Raw genomic sequence first — 23357 nt, 5'->3', positions numbered from 1 at the left:
AAAACAAAAATTTGACATGTATAATTACATTAATGAAATATAACATAAAATATTAGTATGTAAAATTATTCTGCACTGCAAGTAGATTCATCATTTGATTATACAAATTATTACAACTTTTATATTGTTTTATTTAATTAACCAGAATATTAATTACATTCACAATGTTTTGTATAATTAAAAGGAAGAGATTTATTTACATCGATGTAAATTTAAGTTATTATTTCGTAATTTCTTATACAACTAATTTTTAACCATCCAACTGTGATATTTCATGTTCCATTAACATGACCATGCATATTAAGTGTTTTTTACGTAGATTTATTTTCAACTTTCATCATAGTTTTTTCAAAATCTACCAATTCGTTGTTAGTGTTAATATTGAAATTGTAAAATTCAAAAATTATAAAGATTAAATTTGAACAAATTAGAGTAGATAAACCAAATGATTGAGTTACATTAATGAAACCTCTTGGTGGATTTCACCAAAATTGTGTGGTGTTGGTGCTTTGCTTCCTCGGTTTAGACCAAGGATTTCTTGGCTTCCCCCTTAAAAGAGCATGGTTAAGTTCAATGTTGATGGTTTGACAGGTTGTGGAGGAGTGTTAAGGGATATTGCTAATATGTTCTCAAGATCACTCAGAGTGTTAGGCTTGAATGAGACGGAACTTGATATTGTTTGTTTCTTTTCAATGGCTTTGTAAGTGTTTCTAGTTGTGGAGTTTAATTTCGATAACTATAAAAATATAATTGTATATATAAAATTTAATCCACATAATAAATAATTATGAGATTTATTCCTAAGAGCGGTGGAATATAGTTAAAATAAAAAGAGAAGAGAGAAAGAAAGAAATAAGCTCTCTTTTCTCCTTTAATGTTAGCATAATCATCTAACTTTGCTGAATGAAAAATCTCGATGACTACCATAACATACAATTAGCAACATGGTTTAATATGAATCAAGTTTTTCACATATTTCCCCCAAGGCACTAGCCACCACATTTTCGTCCCTTTTGATTCATTTTTCAGCTTCGTTGGCGATTCCTGAAATAAGAAAACCTTCAACTATGTCAACCTCATTTTCATTTTCATTAGAAGTATTCATGCACGACACTTAGAATTCCCTAAAATTTATCTTGTTGAAGCTTATGAACAGGCCTAACGATGTTGGTGTTTGGGATATCAAATTACCTCACTGGATGTCTGGGATTCGTCCGTCCCATCGGATTTGCTAAACGACTCTTTCTTCTTAAGATCATTTTTGCCTACAACAATAAAAATGGTTGTTGTTGAAAAATTCAGAATTCAAGATTGAAAACATGAAAAATGTACTTACAATTACAATTATCATCATTCTTCTTATCCTTGACCAAAGGTGTAATGTAAAATCTGAAGCTTGGTGAGCTTGGACAATTAAGAGGGCCATCTACACTGCCAAACTCAAAACTCTGACTTCTTCTTTCTCTGTTGTTGCTATCATTTGTTTGTACAGTGGAAAGCTTTTGACTTCCATTTGATTCATTACTATTATCATTTTGGGAAATAAGATCTTCACCGGAGTCAGCAACAGCCCTTTTTCTGCTTCTCCGAATCTCCTCCACCCTATGGCAGAGGAGCGGAGGCAGTTTAGGCAAAAGCATGTCTATTTTTTATTTTTTTTTGGTGGTTTTCTTTTGTCTCAATTTTCTTTAAAAGATTAAATGAAACAACAAAAATAGGGTTGAGAGAGATGGGGATAGCAAGCCGAATGGATGGTTTTTCCGAGGTCCAATTTTGGGTTTACAATAGCTTCGACAAACACCATCAGATATTTAACTTGCATACTATTCATGGAAACATACACGTATTCTATGCCTATATAAAAGATGGGAAGTTTTTAAGACCCAGTCAAATTAATCTTGGAAATTTTTAATTTTTAATTGCAGTTTAATTTCACTTACAAAATCATAAAAACTTTTAAAATTTCTTTTCAATACTATAAAGACTAAATTGATAAACCAATTTGATCAAACCCCCTGTAATAAAACCTTAAGACAAGTGTTCTACATGCCCTCAAAACCATCATTATTGTTTCAATTTCTTATTTAGTTTTTCTAACAACTCAGACCATGCGAATAGCAAATGTGGGATTTTGATTGAAAAGTAAAAAAGTTTCACAACCTAGGTTGGGTATAGAGTATAGTTAAAAATAATATATATGGTAAATTTATAACTTTATTTGTGGAGTTTAAAAAATATACTGTTAGTGTATCAAATACAACAAATACTCACCAAGAAAGGTTTAATGACCCTTAAAAACATAAAAAGCTAGGTTAAAATAAGCCATAAGTCACTGTACTTTTAGAAATTTGAAATTCAGTCCTATTCTTTTATCTTTAAGAATTTAGTCCTCTACCTTTTAGCTTTTAAAATGTAGGTCTATTTGTTAATACTATTTTTATTTTTGTTCAATTTGTTGGTGTGACATTTTAAAATAAAAAAGTCACTTAGTAGATCTAACTAAAAAATGATATTGCAATGAACTTAAATTTTGATAAAATAATTCTAACAGTGTTAATGATTGTATTTGAATTTTGATATGTAAGGGACTAAATTCTTAAAAATAAAAGTATAAGAACTAAATTTCAAATTATATTTTAACAGAAAAAAAAGAAAAACAAGAGGTCCCACCGGGAGTCGAACCCAGGTCGCTGGATTCAAAGTCCAGAGTGCTAACCACTACACCATGGAACCATGTTGGGCACACGGCTCAAAGTAAAGAGTTTTATTAAGGATAATGATTAATTAGAGAAATTTATATAAGGGTCCTAAAAGTAAAAATAGAAAAAAAAGATAGGTGACGTAGATTGAAGCAAACCTTAAAATGTTGGGCAATAATCAATCCTTAAATTGCAATTAATATATCTACCTAATACAAGTTTGAATCATTCCAAAATTTCTTTTATGGCTTCTCAAATCATGAATTTAATTAGTTTAACAATAATTAAGTAAGCCCTGATTAATGGCAAACTTAGTAGCATCATACGTATAGATTATTACACGCTTCTCATATAGATGAAAGTTATTATGTATTTAGTATAGGGTTCGATTCTCACTTTATGTATGGAGCTGCTTTAAAATTCGTGGTTAACATTTGCCCCTTAATGGGCCTACATAATGTGGATGATTAATTATTGAGCCCATTCCGGTAGATATCTTGAGAAATCAAAAAAGTAAAAAAATTATATAAAAATTATTTAAAAAAAAATGATAATGTTAAAAATTGAATTGTTCAAATTTAAATCCAAATATATATAGGTTTTTATTAATTTTATGTAGAAATATAAAAAGGTAATTTTTCTCACAATAGTATAACTTTTTAAAGAAAACATGGTTCTTTAATTATTTTCTAATTAAGTTGGAATCCAATCAGGGGCAGAGGGAGGAGGCTGATAGCTGTTGCTCAGATCTATTGTCCTTAGTGTAGTGATTTTGTTTACATATACTGGTATTTTGTCTTCAATTGTTTTTGTACACAAAGCAAAATGGAAGCAAATATTGACTCACTGATTATCTAATGTTTAACTAATACTAAGCGGAATTATGTGGTCAGATCGTAATATAGAAAGACAACTTATACTAGTAGATAATCTAAACAAGTCCTTAGCTAATCAAAATTGGGTAAATTGGTTGAAAAACTAATATGTCATCTATTAAGTCTAATTAGGGAGATACCTTGTCTTGGGTATTAGAGCAGATGACTTCCAGAAAATAGAGACATAGATGTGATTGACTGGACTGACAATACATCGGATAGGACCCAAGTAAAATAGGTCCTAGATCTGTTTATGAATCTATTCACTGTAACGTTCATAGTGTGGCATATACACATTAATCTTAAGTGGATTAATGACTATGTACGTGTGACTCGTAAACTTTAATGTAAATGAATGCCTAAGTTCAAGTAGTTAAGGAACCGAAAGTTGGTACATTGGATATACGATTTCTACAGTATGTAGCATCATTCCACAAAAGTGAAATTCATAACCCAATAAAGGATCTTAGGTACAAAAGTGATGAGTCTAATTGGTAAGTATTAGAGGTTGTGATCGTTTGTTGTACATGTTGCTAAGATAGTGGATTATCTCTTTTAGTAAGACCTTGCGGATGTAAGAAAACCGAACTATATAAATATATTTCGTGTTCATTATATTTTTACCTTGTTCATACTTAATGACTGAAGGAGTTGGTAATAGTTACCAACACTGTTTTTGGCACTGCTCTTATTTTACTTGCAAATATCTATTTTGAAACTAACAACATATTATAAAACACTTCAAGCATCAAAACGTTTTCAACATCAAAAGAAAAGAAACTGTGCTATATATCATTAATTTCCTCCTCTAATTGTAACTACAATAGGTTAATTAGCTGTGTTTCTTGTAGATCTTCTTTGGCTTAGGCTGTATTCTATTTGGTTCTTACAACATTCTCTGAATTCAATATCCCTTTTGTTGCATATCATATGTATATATAGGATAAAACATTAATTGTCTGAAATATCGACATTATTGAGGAACACCATCTTCTTTTATTGACCAACAATGCTCAATATATTACCAATTATTGTCCAAATCATATTCCTCAATAGTGTTATATCCCTCAAGTACACATAAGAAACTAACCACAAGTTACTTCTCAATTTGGATAGATAGTTGTTTCACATATGATCTATCAGATAAAGATATTACGGATCTTAACTTTCAAAATACTCAAATCCCAGTCACCTTTATTTAATATTTTGATATGTTGAATGTGGTAACTTTTTAACTTGGCCCTTAAACTGTTTTCTTTTTCACGTTAGTTCCAAATCTTGATAAATTTTCTCAAATTGATCCCTAAATTTGGAATCCGTTCATGAGTGATGACATGGTGTTATGAGATTGTGCCATGCCATCACTTGAATTTTTTTTAAAAAATCATATAAAATTTAAAAAATAAAAATATTTAAAAATATAAATAAATTATAATTTAAAAATTCAAGGAGTGCCACATCATCATCTTGAACAAAATCCAAATTCAAGGATCAAATTGGAAAAAATTTGCCAAATTCTGAGACTAATGAAAACAAAAAGTAAAATAAAAATAAAGACCAAGATAAAAAAAAAATACCAAGTTCAAAGACTAAATGTTACTTTTAACCCTTAAAAAATACTACAAATGAATAACTTTGTATCAAAACTTAAATCAATATAATGAATGTTAAGGTTGTCTTGGTAGTGCCATTTAACTTAACAAATCTCAATTTTGATTTAGTGCGTTATACATATGAAATTTTGATTGTGGTTCAAACTTATATATGAAGCTTTAATTTTAATTCAATCATGCACGTTCAAAGATATAACTAAATTAATTTATTTCTTTATTTGTGTATGCAATATATAAACATAAAAAGATGTTATACCAATAATTATATTAATAAGTTGTAAGAATTGAATCAAATCAAATCAAAATTTCATGTATAAGATTACGCAAAATCAAAGTTCATGTTTAAAAGTGCACATTAAACCAAAGTGCATGCATAGTTTTAAAATTTATCCTATGAATTAAAAAATAACATCAATTTATAAAAAAAAATCAAATTTACAATATTTTGAATCTTTGATAAAATATTTCAAAAAAACTTCAAAGCTGAAAAGCCATATTCAACAAAACATGCAACTGATGTTTTCTATTAATCGTAAAAGTTGTGGTGTTTATTGTAAAATAAAAAAAGCACCCATCTTTAGTCTCTATTAATATATCACACCAAATGTGTTAGAATTTGGATAAGAAGAAACTAGTATTGGGTCTTTACCTGACTTACAATTAACCTCTTTCTACATATTATTTCTATACATTATATACCCTTCAAACATCAAAGAGAAAGTCTTGTAGCTCAAAAACGAAAATGGCTCATCACCATCCATGGATATTCATCTCTGGCATTCTAGGTATAATTCCATTTCCATTTCCATATATATACATACATATACATTCATATAATTAACATCTTGTTCATTTCTGAAAATCCCAACAAATATAGGTAACATTCTCTCTTTCATGGTGTACCTTGCTCCTTTGTAAGTGTTTCTTCTTTTCTTTTCTTTTCTTTTTCTGTGTATACATACACATATATAACATGGGATTTGATGTATAGATATATTGAGAATTGCAGGCCAACATTTGTTCGGGTTTATAAAAAGAAATCAACAGAAGGGTTCGAATCACTACCTTACGTGGTTGCCCTAGTGAGTGCGATGCTATGGATCTATTACGCCACTTTAAAACCCAATGCTTTCCTTTTAATGACCATAAACTCCATTGGTTGTGTTGTGGAAACCATTTACATCATCGTCTTCATCGTTTATGCTCCCAAGAAAGCTCGGGTATACTACTAATAATACTGTAATATACATATATGTATATACACACAAAAATAACGAGCTTATATAAGGTTTTGGCAGATATTGACATTGAAGTTGCTTCTGGTATTCAATATGGGAGCTCTTGTTTTGGTTCTTATCACACATTTCTTTTCAAAAGGGAGAAGTCGAATCCATGTTATTGGATGGTCATGTGTGGTGACATCGGCTGCTGTTTTTGCAGCTCCTTTGAGTATAATGGTTAGATATAATTATTATTGTTTAATCAATAATTTTAATTTGATTTGTCTTGTTTTAATTATTAATTAATGGTGTTTAATTTTTTGATAGAGGTCGGTCATTCACACCAAAAGTGTGGAGTTCATGCCATTCACTTTATCATTTTTCCTCACCTGCAGCGCCATCTTGTGGTTGGTTTACGGACTACTTCTTAAGGACTTCTATATATCTGTAAGTATTTTCAAATCCATATATATATATATATATATATATATAAGTTGAAGATGCATTAATATTTTAAAAAACTAGGTTATATTTTAATTTGGTATTAATATAATTATGCTTAGATTTTGTTGAGGGAATCGATCTCTTCGGAGAAGTTTTCGAAGTGTTGTTTGTTGGGCAACTAACTAGACCTCGATAATGATTAGTAGTTGTGTCGGAGTTTTGTCTCCCATCTCTATTAAAAGCCAACTTTCCATGAGGGACTTGGTTTGCAAATGGTGAACGCCATAAGGAATTCGGCCATACGTGGGTGTATAGACACCCACCAAGAGAACGTAAGCGTCTCGACCTTAGTGGGGTTTGAATTCTTGACTTATGACATATAGGTCACCAATTAGGGAATATTAGGGACGAAGCCAAAACAATTTTTTGGGGACAAAATTAAATTGTAATTTTTACTATAGTAAAAATGTAACTTTTTAAAGGATTAAATCAAAATTTTATCATTTTAGAGGATTAAAGTGTAATTTTATTTTATTAATTTAAAATTTTTAAAAATTCAGGAATAATCCCCAAAATTCGCTGACAAATATGATATCACTTGAGAGACTTTTGTTTTAAGGAGTAGTCTCCCTCACCCTTAACAAATCTAATTCACCAATGCAATTAAATAAATAAATAATTTAGAATTTTAAAAAGAAATTGATACCCAAAATTTTCCTGTCATTTAAAAGGTGAAATTGGGACTATCAAAATAATTATTTTCACTATTTTTATTTAAAAAGATAAACATTAGTTCACTAATCAATTTTTAACAGTATTAATGATTTAACTAAGGCATAACAATAATCATAATTTGATGGAAAAATAGAGTTTTAAATTTCATATCTATACCTTGACTTGTGAAATGAAAATATATAAGTTAAAATACGCACTTTTCAAATATTGAAAATTTAGTCTTTTAAATTTTAGATTTCAAAATTTAAGTTTAACTGTTAATATCTTTTTGTTAAATTGGCTGTTGTTACATTTTGAAAATAGTCTTATAATTAACTTGAATTTAACCAAACAAGTTAACAATATTAATATTTAGACCTAAATTTTAAAATCTGAAAAGTGCAGGGAGTATAGCGATGGAATAAAAATGATTTATCTATTATATTTTCTCTATTCATCAAATGCATGAAATGTCAACCCCTTCATTCACGCATTTCTAATTTCCTATTGTTGTAGTTTCACCTAATTTTTATCTGATTTCTTTATTGGTTTAATAATCTCAGCTCCCAAACATTGTGGGAGTTGTTCTAGGAACAATCCAAATGCTACTGTATGTAGTCTACAAAAAGTTCAATAACAACATTGCCAAAGACCATGAAAGGAAGCAACCGTCGCCGATTGTGAACGGAAAGAACATCAATCATATCAAAGCTTCAAATATCCACAGTTCGTCCCCGCAAGTTTCCGGTGACATCGAAGTCGGTAGAGATGAAAATTTGTATGGCCCTCAGTTAGAACATAGTGATGATGGAGTTTGAATTTGCCTTAATTTTACATTGTTACCCATTATAAACAACTTTTAAAGATATTAATATGTAAGTAGAGCCAAATTAAGGCAGGAGCAACCATTGAAATGATTGGACTCCTGGTTTTTTTTCTTTGCCATTGGAAAGAAAATTAAAGATTGGAGGATGCTTGGACTCTGTAACATCTCCCAACTGCAATTGATAGTTATATTTACAATTATTCCTTAGCCCAATACATGCATAAGTGCTTTTGGGTTTATTCTCCTCAAATGGATCTAATGGATAAAAAGTAGCTATTAATTTAGCTTTAGCTCTGATGATATTTTTGGTATTATAATAATAAGAAGAAAATGGTGAAGTGTGTTTTTTTTTTGGGTTTAAATGTTGGGAAGTAATTTATAAAAAAGAGACGGAAGCCAAAATTTGAGATAGTGATCTCAAATTCAAATCCAAATTTATTCAATTACCACCAAAATTCCTTTACAAATTTGACAAGACAATAGTAGCCAGGGTTGACCTAATGATTATTATTATTAAAGCATAAACACGTATTAAATTAAATGGTTAACTCAATTCTATTTATTTAACTAGACTAATAACAATAAATCTAAAAGAAATTTGATACATAATGTATGACTCAAATTTGAGATTTTAAATTTTTAAAATCTCAATCTTGTCATTGAATAAAGTCTCATCTTTAATTTTTTATATGATAGATTCGTGAAAAAAATTCAAGTACATTTTAGTTCAAATATAAATAGAAAATTTAAGATAACGTACATCGCTAAGTGTTAGCGATCAATTTCTGAAATGGATAAGAGTAAAAATAAGAGCTAAGCTGGGAATCTAATTTTGGATTAATTCAACAGTTTAGTATGAAGGATTTGGGTGAAGCTATCTATGTCATTAGAATTCGAACCTTAATGCTTTATCGCAAGATTCATACATAGATAATATATTGGAATGTTTTTCTATGGCCGATTCAAAGAAAGGTACACAATCTTTTGTATCGAGTTTCCATCTTTCTTTGGATGATTGTCTTAAGACAACAGAAGAAAGAGAGTATATCAGAACGATTCCTCATGCTTTAGCTGTAGGAAGTCTCATGTATGTTATGTTATGCACAAAACATTAGCAATCAATTAAGCATATACTCAAGTCGATATCAGACGAGTCTTGGTCCAAAACTTTAGCAATCAATTAAGCATATACTCAAGTATTTACTGAAAATAGAAGATTGTATGCTTTTATATTCTAGAGAGGATTTAACTCCATTGGATATAAGGATTCCGACTTTCAAATGTGCCGAGATTTAAGGAAATCGACATTGGGTTGTGTATTTATCTAGGAAGTGGGGCTATAATGTGGAAAAGTGTCAAGTAGAGTTGTACTACTAACTCCACTATGGTGGCTGAATATGTGGTTGATTTTGAGGCAACAAAAAGTAGTCTAGCTTCAAAAGTTCCTCACAGATCTCGAAGTCATTCTTGTTATGGAGAAAACTATCACATCGTATAACAGTGTGACAATAGCTAACACCAAGGAAATTGGAAATCATAAATGGGAAAAAAACATTGATAAAAATATCATATTATAGGAGAAGTGTTGACAAATAAAATAATGGATGTAGTCGAAGTCGCATTTGAGAACAACCTTGTGGGTCTATTTATCAAGAATTTGGTGGTTAGGAGTTTTGAGAAACATGTAGAATGTATGTGTATGTAAAATATGAGTTATCTGCTTCACTAGGGCAAGTGAGAGACTGTTGGGATCTAGTGCCCTTAGTGTAGTTATTTCGTCATATATGCTTGTAAATTTTTGACCAGATTAGTTAAATAAAATTTCATAATTTATGTTATTATCTTTTGTATTTGTCCTCAATGATTTTTGCACGCAAAGAAAAATGTGTGAGCAAATATTGGTTCACCGATTATGCAATGTTTAACAAATATTATGTTGTATTATGTGGTCGGATCATAATTCGAGAAGACAACTTATATTAGTAAGTAACATAAATGGTTCGTAGTCTGAAGAATAAAAAATGAGCAAATTGATTCAAAAGACTATTATGCCATCTATCAAGTCCAATTAGGGAGATACATTGTCTTAGATATCAGAGCGGATGACTTCTAGAAAGATAGAGACATAGGTGCAATTGTTTGGATTGATGATACATTAGACAAGACCCAAGTTGAATATATCTTAGATTTGTTTATGGATTTATTCACTTGTGACGTTCATAGTGTAATCCTAGGTAAGTAACTGACTATGTGTATGTAGCCCGTATACTTTGATGTGTTGAAAGCCTGAGTTCAATTTGTAATAGACCCGAAAATTGATATGTTGAATATACGATTTATGTATGACATAATTTTACTTACAATAGTGGAATTCATAGCCCAATAAGGGAAAATGATATCTTCTCGTCGGCATTGCATAGTTGATAGAAAAATAATGTGGCCATAGGTCATTATTCTAGGCCAAATGATTTAATTACTATGTGTTAGTAATTGGCCATTTATGCAGGAAGATACAATTATAAGCAATCTAAATTGTATCAACAAGCCATCGAGGATGCTTCCACAAATTATAGTACCACGAATAAACTACCAATGAGCTAGTCTCAAAAATCAAATATTAACAATTTGCCTATTCAGATTTAACAAAATTCCGAAGGCGATTCAAATAGCATTGAGTTCTACTAAGTTTGAATCATAATTTTCCAAAGGCCTATTGTACCTTGTTAGAACGGTCCTTGCCACCCTCACTTTGTCAATCACAACCTTACCAGTTACAACTTTGCTAGAGGGCAACATTTCGCCAACTATGGACCTTTTGCTGATGTACATATACACGAAACGTAGAGTACCACTTATATATGTTGCCAAAGAATAGTGTTAGTTCATTCTTTGTGTAGATCACATGTAGAATCTCGCTTGGTTCATGACAATCCTATTCTACCTATCTAGAAGGCTATCATATTAAGTGATTAACCATGAGGATTATTGTCGAACACATGTCAAAAACTAGAGCCAAGGGATGATTACCCTAGCCTACAAATAATCATCCTTGTGCTTAGGAAGAAGGTTGTTCCACTCTCCACTTTTAATGCCTTATACATCATTCTCTTACTCCTCTAGTGACTCTTAACTTTAAATTGTTGTGTAAACTATTATATTCACCTTCTTCCTTTTTTGTTCCTCAACAATATTATTCTAAATAATAACATAAATTTTCAGACCATTTCATTTCTAACCTAACCTAAACTAATGAAATTGTGAAATTGTGACCCAACCTAACCATGAAAACGAGGAATGAATTATGAGTAAGTACTTTAGGACTCCCCATCCAAGATATGAGACCCAATCAAGTATGAGTTGCAAACCTTAAACCACTTGGTGGACGACACATCATAAAGAACTATAGTGGGACCAATCCATTGGTGATTTGTTTAGTTACTTGGAATGCCTATTTATCCTAGGGAAGTTAATTACAAAAGCAATTAGCATATCTCTAAACGTAAAAGATCCCACTTGAAGCCATAAAAAGGACAACAGAACCCAACTTATTTATTTTTATATTTTATAAATTTTCTATAAATTTAAGGATGGCACTCCATAAAAAGTTTTTAAATGTATATTCAAGGGACTTTACTTTTAATGACCACGTATAAAAATATATAATCAATAAAAGCGAAGCAAGGGGGAGATAGGCCTTGACCCTCATGGTTAGATGGTATAATATCATTTTTAGCCCTTGTTAAATTAACAATCTAAATTGATCCCTTTATCCCCTTAAATTTATATTTTTGGTCCCTTTAAAAAATAATAATTCAATCTAAGTCAGTTTAACATAGATTCTTTCACTTTGACCCCTCAAAAATTTTAAATTTTAACTCAACCCTCAAAACATTCTTTTTCAATGATTAGCCACTTTTTTTCACATTTTTCTTATTGTAAACTTGACATCACTTTTTTGTATTTCATACTTCACCCCACACGTCGGCACCTTCCTTTCCATCCCTATAAATATGGACGTCCTAGAGGTTGCTTCATAGCAACTGAGAGAGAGATCATTGGAATCAGCCTCAGTTGACAAATATTCACTATCTCTTTCACGGAGAGAGAGAGAGACTGAGAGAAAAAAGAGAGGGTATTCTTTACATAATATTCATCTAATACAAATAAAAGATGGCTCTTCACCTTTCTTGGGTTTTCGTTTTCGGCATCCTCGGTACATACATATATATATATTCATATTCCCTTCTTCTTTGCATATTATAATTTTCTCTAACTTCATGTTTTCTTGTTTTTAGGCAACGTTGTTTCATTCATGGTCTCCCTTTCTCCCTTGTAAGTCTCTTTGTTTTTGGTATTATTTCATGAATTTTCTCTATATAAATTATGCCTTGTTAATGGAGATGGTGATGTAATTTTTTGCAGGCCAACATTTTATCAAATCTACAAGAAGAAAACATCAGAAGGGTTCCAATCATTACCCTATGTGGTATCATTGTTCAGTGCGATGCTTTGGATTTACTATGCACTTCTTAAGAAGGATGCTATGCTACTAATTACCATCAACACTTTCTGCTGTTTCATTCAATCTTTTTACATTGTCACTTACTTTTACTATGGTAGAAAGAAGGAAAAGGTAAATTCTAAAAAAAAGCCCTATATATTTCTGCGTGTTTCATGAAGTTCATCATGAATCTAATTCAATTCCCAAATGGTGGAAAATTTTCAGCTCGAAACTGTGAAGCTTATGCTCCTATTCAATGTTTTCGGGTTCGGACTTGTCTTTTTCTCCACTTACTTCCTTCATAACCCAATGACCCGTCTCCATATTCTCGGATACATTTGCATGGGGTTCTCTTTGAGTGTGTTCGCGGCACCACTTGCTATCGTGGTGAGTATCATTGTCTCAACTTTGAAATTGAATATCACTTCCGGTCTGAATAGGATTATATTTAAACCGTAAATTCTTTGTTTTTCTTGCAGAGAAAAGTCATAAAGACAAAGAGTGTTGAGTTCATGCCGTTTACTTTATCAGTGTTCCTTACCCTAGGAGCAGTGATGTGGTTCTTCTATGGCCTTTTGTTGAAGGATATGAACATTGCGGTACATTACTTCATTCATGCAATAACCTTTTTCAATTGGTTAATTTGCTTGGAACTCCTTATGCTATAACATTATGAGCAAATTGGTCCCTCTACTATAAAAGTGAATAGTTTAGTCTTTACCTTTTTTTAATTACCATATCAATAATAATTAAACTTCATTTTTTTTTTTTGAAAATTCAGGTACCAAACGTACTAGGGTTTATCTTTGGGATCCTTCAAATGATACTTTATGCAATCTACAAGAACCACCCAAAGAAAATGGTGGTGGAAGATCCAAAGCTTCAACTACCAGACCAGCACATAGTTGATGTCATTAAACTCGAGTCGGTCGTGTCTTCGGATGTAAACACAACGGCTCCTCAACCGTACGAAAATAGAGGAGGAGCAAGAGGAGGTGTTGAAGCTCAAAATACGAAGGAAAAAGCTTCAGATGCTTCCCAAAAAGTTTAAAAGGTTCAATGAAAGGGAAAAAAAAGGGTTCTACAAGTGGACGATGATCGCTCGAGTGATGCCAATAAAAAAAAGTTATAGCAATGTATAATAAAATTACGTTTAGTTTTTGTTTTCATGGCAAATAAGGTCAAAAGCCATGCAAAATAAAAGGAAAAAAAGTAAATTAAAATAATGTGTTGTGGAATTTCTATCCCCCTCATTGTAATCTTTTTCTCTCCATCTCTCTCTTGTCTATCAATCAATAATGAGTGTATAATGTTTTTTGTTTTTATTACGTTAATGTTTAATATATATATATTATAATTATCATGATGAGCAAGTACTTTGGATAGGGTTACTTTTAGAAAGTTTATGAAAATAAAGTGTTGAAAATATTAGTACCACTTTATATATCATATCAAAGTTGATTATAAATTAGATCAAGTTATTCGAATGCATATTAATATAACTTAGCTGGTAATTTAGATGAAACTTATTTGAATTTAAAATAAATGTGTATATTATAATGAGAATTAGGTAACATTATATGCTATAAAGCTGTTGCCTTAAGCATTTTTATCAATTAATGATGTTGCTTTTGAATATATCATTTGAGTGTAGTTTTATTAGAGTCGAGAGTGGTATTCAAGTAAAGAATTCTACTTCTACTTCTTCCAACCACTTATTAATTGAATATATATAATTATTTCATTGTATATACAAGGAGTCGGTCATTCAAAATTTGTAGAATTTTCTTTTGATAGCCACTTAAATTTTTAAAATTTCTTTTGGTACATATATATACTAAATAAAATTAAATTGACATCCTTAATATACATCTCTATATTTATCACATAAATTTATACATCATGACAAAAAATTAAGGGTTAATATATTTGGAGATATCTAAACTTGGTAACTTATACTTGGTACTTAAACTTTTTCTTCGACCTAACTAGTATCTAAATTTGGAAACTGTAAGCCAACTTGGTACTTTTTTTAGGTACCTGAATAACATTGTTAGAATTTGTTGACTTGACACTGATAACCAATAGTATGGTGACATGTTACTAGCCTAACATTTTGACACGTGGAAAAAAGTTAAAATATTTATAAAATATTTATAAAAATATTCTATGTGTCAAAATGTGAGGCTGTCACGTGTCACAATGCTTGGTCATCAATGCCATGTCAACATATTCTAGCAGTGTTAGTCAGATACCTAAAAAAAGTACTAAGTTGGTTTACGTTTTCCAAGTTCAAGAACCAATTAGGTAAAAAACAACTTTAAAGTACCAAGTAGGTATAAGTTGCTAAGTTCAAGTACCTTCGTACATATTAACCCAAAATTTAAAATATGTTGTGTTGGTTCGCAATCTAAAGTGTGCTTGGTATTGTGCTTTAGAGAGTTGGCATATCTTGTTCGACACCTTCCAAATAGTATATGCTAATCAACATGGAAACTTATGCTAATCAAGAAGTAAGATTGTACTTGAAGAGTTCTAGTTTAAGTATGACTCTTAAAGATCAAGTTAAGGTTGGGAGGAGACTTAGATCAGCTAATGACATATGCAACATGTCCTTAAAAGAGTCCTTAGTTAAAAAGGAAACATGTGCATCAAAGTTTGAAGAATCCTAGTTAACATTGTTGCCTTTCGTGTAAGTTACATTCTTGAAGAGTCCTATTCCATCAAGACTTCCTTGACTAATGAGAGAATGATTCATTTTTTTAAAGGAAAATCAAGACTTTAATAAAAGAAATAAGAAACACAAACAAAAACAATAAGGAAAGGACCACTAAATCCCAACCCAACAGGCTGGCCCTATACACCCGATCCTAATGTCCTTAATCATCATTAGCATAGTCTACATGAACATTTAATGAGAGATAAAAAAAAGTAGAAACAAAAATAACATCCCATTCAATGTGGTTTGCATATAATAAGGTTGCCTTAGCAAACGAATGAGTCATCTTATTTGCATTCCTACCAGTCCAACAGAAGGGAAAATGTTAAAATTGCCTATTTTGCATTAATCAGTCATGAACCAACATGCAAAATTCCAAAACATTAATTGAGAGACATAATAAAGTATTCACCACCATCAAACAGTCTGATTCAAAAAGCACATTATCCATATGTATCAATTTTAACCATGAATGGGGCTCACATATAACAAAGGCTTTTGCTACGCAAGGGCTAATTAGCACATTCTCAAACCTGAACAAACACCTTACCATATGACCATGGCAATCTCGGATAATGGTTGCAAAGCCAACAACACTTGCAAGTTCAAATCGAGGGGCATCAACATTGCATTTAAAATAGCCCATGGGAGAAGGCAATCGTTAACCATCATTCTTGACTATACTCAAGTCAGCCTCCTACCTTTTGCATGAAACACCAGCAGTTGTTGTTGAAGGATACTGACGAGAAACAATAGAAGTTGGATACACAACACTATAAATGTGATTCAATTGAGGAAATTATTCTATTCATTACGAGAGAAACCTTAGATTGCTTTGTTGTTCACTTTTGAGGGATTTTTTTATCATTTTTTTAGGGGGAGACTTCATACGAAATGTTCCTAGGTGAAGCTACAACTATATGAGAATTAGGATATATTATGCTTACATTATTGATTGTGTTTTGATATTTATTAGTGTAATTCTTCTTTAAGTAAGGCCTCGTAGATGTACTTTAAGTCCAAACTGCGTTAACAGCTTCCTGTTATAGGCTGTATAAGCATTGATGTTGCTAGAGCAGCTCAAGAAAATCTTTTCATCACTTTTGGCATTGAACTTCCTTTTATATAACACCCAATATCATAAAATGTAACAATTGTTCCCCAAAACATGAAAGTATTTGACAATAAGCTTCATTCCTCACCACATCTCATTCGAAAGTCATCCTTTTTTTTGTCCCTATAGGACTCTATTGATTACATGAACTACAATGTTAATTGCTTTAACCTAGAATTTATGAAAAACATTCTTATTGTTGAGCATTACTCGAGCCATATCTTTCATTGTTTGATTTTTTCTCTCTACCACACCGTTCTGCTTAGGTGTTTTGGAAGCAAAAAACTTACCTTTGTTTCCTTCATAATCACAATAAATAGATAATTCTTCATTATCAAATTCTCTACCATTATTGCTTTTAATAAGGTGTGATTTTTCCAATCAATTGGTCTTTTTTTTCTGATTCTAATGATTTTCTAATTAGTTGGCCTTTTTTGTTCATCAATTTGTTGCTTAGCTTCTGAATTCAACAGAAGTTTCAAAATTTTCCTTCAATAACCTTCAATAACCTGACCTAGGTGTACCTCAAATAATCATTAGCAACACCAATACACAGTAGTTCATATGAAGCAATTCTAAGAGACTAGTAGTCTAGATAACTAGTTGCAATTAAGGATGTGACTTTGTATGTTGTTTTCCTTTGATGCAGTGTAACACCCTATACTCGACCTAATCCACTGGTTCATGTACTGAATGTCACAACCCACGTGTAACTTAACTAAAGTCCTTGACTATCCTATTTAAATGTTTTAATTTCCACATTTTAAAAAAATTAACTTCAGCCATAACCCACTTCAAACAAACTTTAGAACTCTTAGAAATTCACTATATTGGTAATCTCTGGCATTATTCGCCATTCTGATTTAAGTTTACAACACTAATACATCTAATTTAATTCTCGAGATGTAGCCTATAAGGAGAGCCACTCTATACACATGAACGACAATCAAGCCCCTCCCACAAATTAACGATGTCTAGTTTGGTCACTCCACTCAATTCTCAAGTTAAAACTTTATCCTGCGAATAAGCAGTAAATTTGTAAGGTCAAATGAGCGTAGTAAGAATTTGCAAGACAACATTCTAGTAGAAATTCAAAAACTTTAAGGAACAAAGTTTTAAGTAGAGATTTCAACTTCCTAATCATCCTTGGCATTCCACAGATTTCATCGACGAGGTTAATGACTCCCCTTTTTCCCGCAGCTTATTGTTGGCAGACCTATTCTCTATCTAAGACATAAGTGTGTTATTTTATGGTAACAGTCCTCTAGTGATAAAGGCCTAATTCCGCCTGATCTCAACTTCCCTTACTACCTAAAAAGCATATCTTCCTCTTTTACTCACAACCTTGGATGTGAATTCCATTGCCTACCATCAGTTGTCTTCCATTTACTTCCTTAGATTTCATATCCTTACCTTTAACTATTCTTGACGGATTGTCCGTCCTATGTTATCCCCTAGCAGACGCTTCTCTTGTTAGCTCCACGTGGTCTATCCGGTGTTATTTAATTTTAATCAAACATCCTTCCTCTTTATAGGTTTCTGATAAACTCTACCAGTTAGACTATTACGCTATCATTGTTCCCAAGTGAACCCCGACGGACTTACCCGCCTAGGTTGTCTTTTACCCGTGGACCCCTTAGGCTTAGGTTTCGCTCTATCTTCCTATTTTCACCCTCGACTTGGGTTTACTCGCCAAAACTTACAGACTCATATATTCTTACTCGTCTTTCTTTTCTCCTTAATTTGGAAAATTCTTAGACTATCCCATTTACCCGTGTTCTTAGATAAGTCGTACTCGTCCTTTTGTATTACTCTCTAAGTAGATCATACTCAATCTTTCTCTTACCTTATACTGTCATCTTCCTAGCGTAACTGTCACATCCCAAAATTGGGCCTAGAATAAATAGGAATAAAATTGAGTTCTTAATTTCTAAAAAATAATTGGTTTCATAGTTAATCCATTGATTTTCTTTTTAATATATCTAAGACCTCCCTTCCCTGGTTCTTTCCTTTCAGAAACAAAAATTTCATTAAGTTTCTCTATTAGAGTTGTGTGACCCAAATTCCTGTTAAAAATTAAATATAAGTGGCAAGATAGGAGGGTCTACAAGGGCGAAGGCCGAGGTTTAACCTTAGTGCATTGCTTTATTTATTTGATGTTGATTCTGATACAGGCTGCACAAGTGAAATCCGTATAGATGTTTACTTCCTCTATTTGATGTTGATTAGAATAATGTGTTTTAACCTTGCCGCATTACTTCTATTTGACTTTGATTGTAATAAGGTTTTAAACCTATAAATTGATGTAATCATCTCTCCTCTTGTATCATTCGACATAGTGAATTTTCTTCTCATTTGCCTTGGTTTTTTCCCGACAGAGTTTTCATGTAAAATTCTATGTGTTCTATTTTTTTCTTTTCTTTGCAATACATTGCCATAATCTACGTTAAATTTCTCACATTCTCATTGGTTGTATTGAACTTCTTCATCATGGACTATGCGGAAGAAAGCTCCTTCAAGGTTGCATCTTTGACAACCATTTGCTTAATGACTTTTTTTATTTTCCAGTTTCAGAAAAGAAATTTCATCAATATGATTTGCATTAATTGTGCATAGATACTCCATTTTTTTCCAACACTATCTTGTAAGTTACTAAGAAATCTTTATTGGGTTCTATATCAGGATCAATGTCAGCTTCTGAATCAATTATGACTACATTACTGACAGAAGTGGTGAAAACAACATAGTTGCTGACATGCTCCTCACCCTCATCTGAATTGTTAGAAGAGTCTTCATCACTCCATGTAACAAAAAGGTATTTCTTTTTCTTCTTGAATGTATTTTCACACTCTTATTGAATGTGTCCAAAGTCATAATATTTATGACATTATATACCTTTCTTCTTCTCTTTGATAGATTTATCATTGATCACAACACCTTTGTTTTTTGTTTTTGGATTTTTTTTGCAACATCAAACTTCTTGTACCTTCTAAGCATCTTCTTAAATGATTTTTGAAGTTCTAAGTAAGAAAACCCATTTGCTTTTAGAGTTCGTCAATAGTAGTGTTACTAGCAATTCTAACTGTGGTTGCAACTTGAAGTGTTATGTTTTTCTCACCTTTTAATTTGTTCTTCCTGGATTTATTATGGTTCATTTCAAATGCTTGTAATGACCTTATAAGTTTATTAATGCACATTCTATCTTTAATTTTAGCCTCTCCAATTGATGTCACTTTTATGGCAAATCTTTCAAGTAGTGATCTAAGGACTTTTCTTACCAACTTTGAGTTTGAGTATTCATTACATGTGCTAAGTCCTGATTTGACAAGACACATAGCTTGGCAAAAAAACTTACCAAAAGTTTCACTTTCCTACATTTTGAGTGTCTCAATTTTGGTGGTCAACATTTGCAACTTCAATTTTTTTACTGTGTTGGTTCCTTCATAGTTATTTCAAGAATTTCCCAAGCTTCTTTAGCTATTATATAGTTGGAGATCCTCTTGAATTCTTGACCATCAACTCTACAGAAAATGACATTCAAGGGCTTGGAATTTGCATTAGTCAACTTCTCTTCCTCACTAGTCCAATTAAGTTTAGGCTTAGAAGTTTTAACTCCAGAGACATCAGTTTTAAGAGGTTCCCATCCAGTGAGAACTGTGCGTCAAGCCTTTTCATCTATTAACTTTATAAAAGCCTTCATCATTGTCTTCTAGTATGTGTAATTGGATCAATCCAACATAGGGGGTCGTGAAATTGAAGAGCCTTCCATTGTGAGAAAAAAATCAACACTAGAATCACCACTTATTGCGTCAAGTGTTAAGTTTTGATATCAATTTAAAGAAACAATTGTTTTTGCGAGTTGATATGAAAGCAAATACACGAGCAGTTAAAACTGAGACAACTAACAAGTGAAGAAAAGCAACACCAAAAGTTTGGTTATGCAATTCGGTTTCGACCTACGCCTATAGGGATTAGCTAATCTAATATTTTCAAACATGTAAGTGGTGATTTAAGTTTACCACTCATCATGTAGCATCTTCATATTCATATTAAAATCTAGATCACCTTCCACTATATTTCTCCTTGAATAATTAACTAAAAAATCAAGTTATCCACTTTGTGTTGTACTTATAAAATACCCCACAACATGATTTCCAATAGAATAATAGTGCTAAAATACAAATAAATTATAGTACCAATTCTGACCAAAGTAGCTACAATAGAACTGCAATTATCCTAATAATAATTGACCCCATTCAATGCTAAAATCCACCTCTATCCATCGCCATTAGAAAGTTGTCTAGTGCTTTATATTATATTAAAAAGAATAAATGAGAAAAAAAACATTGCAACTTTTTAAAATTTTACCCCATATACTTGATAATAAACCTTTACATGTAAATGATTAAATAATAAGCAAGGTAAACAAGTTAGCCAACACACATGAAAAAATCAAATACAAAAATATCAAAAGTCAGAACCGATCGCGGCAATGTCCCCTAAATCACCTTTTATCTCTTTCTTTTGTTCACCGATTTTAGTAACACAATTTACAGGATATTTGATGCGTGCATAAACTTCTCATCCCTAAATAATAACATCATACTTTTTCATAATAAAACATTCAATAGTAAAAATCTTATAAATAAGTGTTAAAATCTTAAATCTTAAATGCAACCGTTGTTAATATTTATTTATAATAGTCTTAATTAATGTTTAATTACATTTAAATAAATTTATTAGTATTTATTTACATGTCCTCCACAATTTTTGCTTAATTTAATGACGATGTGCCATGCTATTATTTATTGATGGTGCATAAGACAGTGCATCAAATATTATTGTGTTTATTAATATCACAAAGTTGTTTACTTAGATAATAAAATTATGGTTAAAAGATGCCTATAATCCCTGTATTTTTGAAAATTAGGAATTTAGTCCTTGTACCTATATTTCCGGAATTTAGTCCATTTACTTTTCGATTTCAAAATTTAGGATTCAATTGTTAATAGTGTTAAAAATATTTTTTTCTGTTAAATTTAGGTTAATTACAATATTTTTTAATTGCATGGCTACCAAGCGAGTAGTTTTTTATTTCAAAATGTCACAAGAACAAATTTAGCAAGAAAAATTAACAATGTTAGCAGTTGGACCTAAATTTTGAAATCTAAAAAGTAGAGTGACTAAATTCCTAGAAATACAAGTACAATGACTAAATTCTTAATTTTAAAAAGTACAAGGACTATAAGAAAATTTTAACCTAAAATTAAATCAAATTTATAATAATATTAAGAATATTATCATTTAATTGATTTCATACATAATTCTTTTTAAAAGTTCTAAAGTGCCAATAAAAATAGTTTAGAAATCCTTTTGGAGCACTATGAAATTTGAGAAACCACAAAAGAAAGGTTAAAGTACGTTATTGGTCCTTGTACTTCTAGAGAAATTGAGATATAATCCCTATACTTCAAAATTATTGATTCAATTTAAAATTTTAGTCCAATTTTAAAATTTAAGTTTTTAAATATAAAGGACCAAATCTCAAAATGGTCAAAGTATAGATACTAACAACATATTCTAACCTAAAAGAAACTTGTATGAAAATGGTAATTAAGAAAACTTGTAATCATATATTCTCCTTTCTTAGTTTTAATCTTATTACCATCCTTTTTCCTTATATATAACTTTATTTGCGTTTAACTACATAAATAAAATATATTTCAAATGTAGTACGTTTTGATGTTAAATTTCTTTTTTATAAATAAAAAGCTAATAATACATCTATGTTTAAACCCTAAAAGTAATTAATTTGGAGTTGTGCTAATTGGGTTTTCCATATCTAACCTTAAGAAGCTTGGGGAAATACCAATGTGTGTGCCGACCACTAGGGTCCAAAAATAAAATGGTAATAACAACAATTTTGGGGGCTAAAATAGGAAAAGTGAAGAGCAAAGAATAGAAAAGTAGGATGACAATTTGGTGATTGAATCTATTTAGCACTTTTAGTATTGGCTCTTCCATATATTGAATGAATACATCACAAAATTAGCTAGAGAAAGTGTTCTTTAATATGGTCCACAAAACAAGACAATTGTTGCATTGTCAATGCTTCCCAGCATCTTGTATATTTTCCTTATTGAATTCCTGTTCTTCTGCACTTCTAATAACCCCAAATTTATCTTTAATCTCAAAACTACAATAAAAATATCAGTTATGCTAAATTGCAATAAACCAAACATCTCACTCTAAACTTTTCAAATAATTAATTTCGATGTTTAATTTAGCACCTACGATTTTTTGGCTCAATCTGACACCTAAATCTGGCTTCAATGTTCACTTTAATACCTAAAGTTTTTTTTTTTAATTTGATACTTGAGTTAATTGTTTTTTGTCCCAGTTAAGTACATGTGTTTGGCTTCAACGATAATTTAGTATCTAAACTTTTTTTTCAATTAAGTACTTATATTTTTAACTTAGAGCACGCATTTCAAAGATTAAGAAAACTCAAATAACAAGTTAAATATTAAAAGTGAAGCTCAACTCTTATTTATTAACCTGATCTTTTAACTCTTAGTATCACATAATTCTGTTTCCGTATATAATTATATACACTCAATTTTAATGTTCAA

At 31.0% G+C, this 23357-nt stretch overlaps 3 protein-coding genes and 1 non-coding gene across 4 annotated transcripts; 2 read left to right on the top strand and 2 right to left on the bottom strand.

Moving 5' to 3' along the window:
* Positions 1 to 778: 778 nt before the first annotated feature.
* LOC105785865 (hypothetical protein) lies at positions 779 to 1692 on the bottom strand. The gene is made up of 3 exons (XM_012612061.2): positions 1337 to 1692; positions 1192 to 1265; positions 779 to 1044 (listed from the first exon to the last, which is right to left on the bottom strand). The coding sequence occupies exons 1-3, from the start codon at positions 1638 to 1640 to the stop codon at positions 937 to 939; spliced, it is 486 nt and encodes a 161-aa protein (XP_012467515.1). The 5' UTR covers positions 1641 to 1692; the 3' UTR covers positions 779 to 936.
* Positions 1693 to 2661: 969 nt separating this feature from the next.
* Positions 2662 to 2733, bottom strand: TRNAQ-UUG (transfer RNA glutamine (anticodon UUG)). The gene has a single exon. It is a non-coding gene; the product is annotated as a tRNA-Gln (tRNA).
* Positions 2734 to 6212: 3479 nt separating this feature from the next.
* Positions 6213 to 8594, top strand: LOC105785857 (bidirectional sugar transporter SWEET14). Its single transcript, XM_012612049.2, has 4 exons — positions 6213 to 6407; positions 6486 to 6644; positions 6735 to 6854; positions 8129 to 8594. The coding sequence occupies exons 1-4, from the start codon at positions 6279 to 6281 to the stop codon at positions 8381 to 8383; spliced, it is 663 nt and encodes a 220-aa protein (XP_012467503.2). The 5' UTR covers positions 6213 to 6278; the 3' UTR covers positions 8384 to 8594.
* Positions 8595 to 12430: 3836 nt separating this feature from the next.
* LOC105785850 (bidirectional sugar transporter SWEET10) lies at positions 12431 to 14252 on the top strand. The gene is made up of 6 exons (XM_012612036.2): positions 12431 to 12604; positions 12687 to 12723; positions 12814 to 13024; positions 13118 to 13279; positions 13372 to 13491; positions 13674 to 14252. The coding sequence occupies exons 1-6, from the start codon at positions 12562 to 12564 to the stop codon at positions 13941 to 13943; spliced, it is 843 nt and encodes a 280-aa protein (XP_012467490.1). The 5' UTR covers positions 12431 to 12561; the 3' UTR covers positions 13944 to 14252.
* The last annotated feature ends 9105 nt before the right edge of the window (positions 14253 to 23357 follow it).

Source organism: Gossypium raimondii, chromosome 7 (assembly GCF_025698545.1).
Source record: "Gossypium raimondii isolate GPD5lz chromosome 7, ASM2569854v1, whole genome shotgun sequence".
Lineage (NCBI taxonomy): Eukaryota > Viridiplantae > Streptophyta > Magnoliopsida > Malvales > Malvaceae > Gossypium > Gossypium raimondii.
The sequence above is the reverse complement of the archived record's forward strand: the minus strand, read 5'-3'. Positions and strand labels throughout refer to the sequence as shown.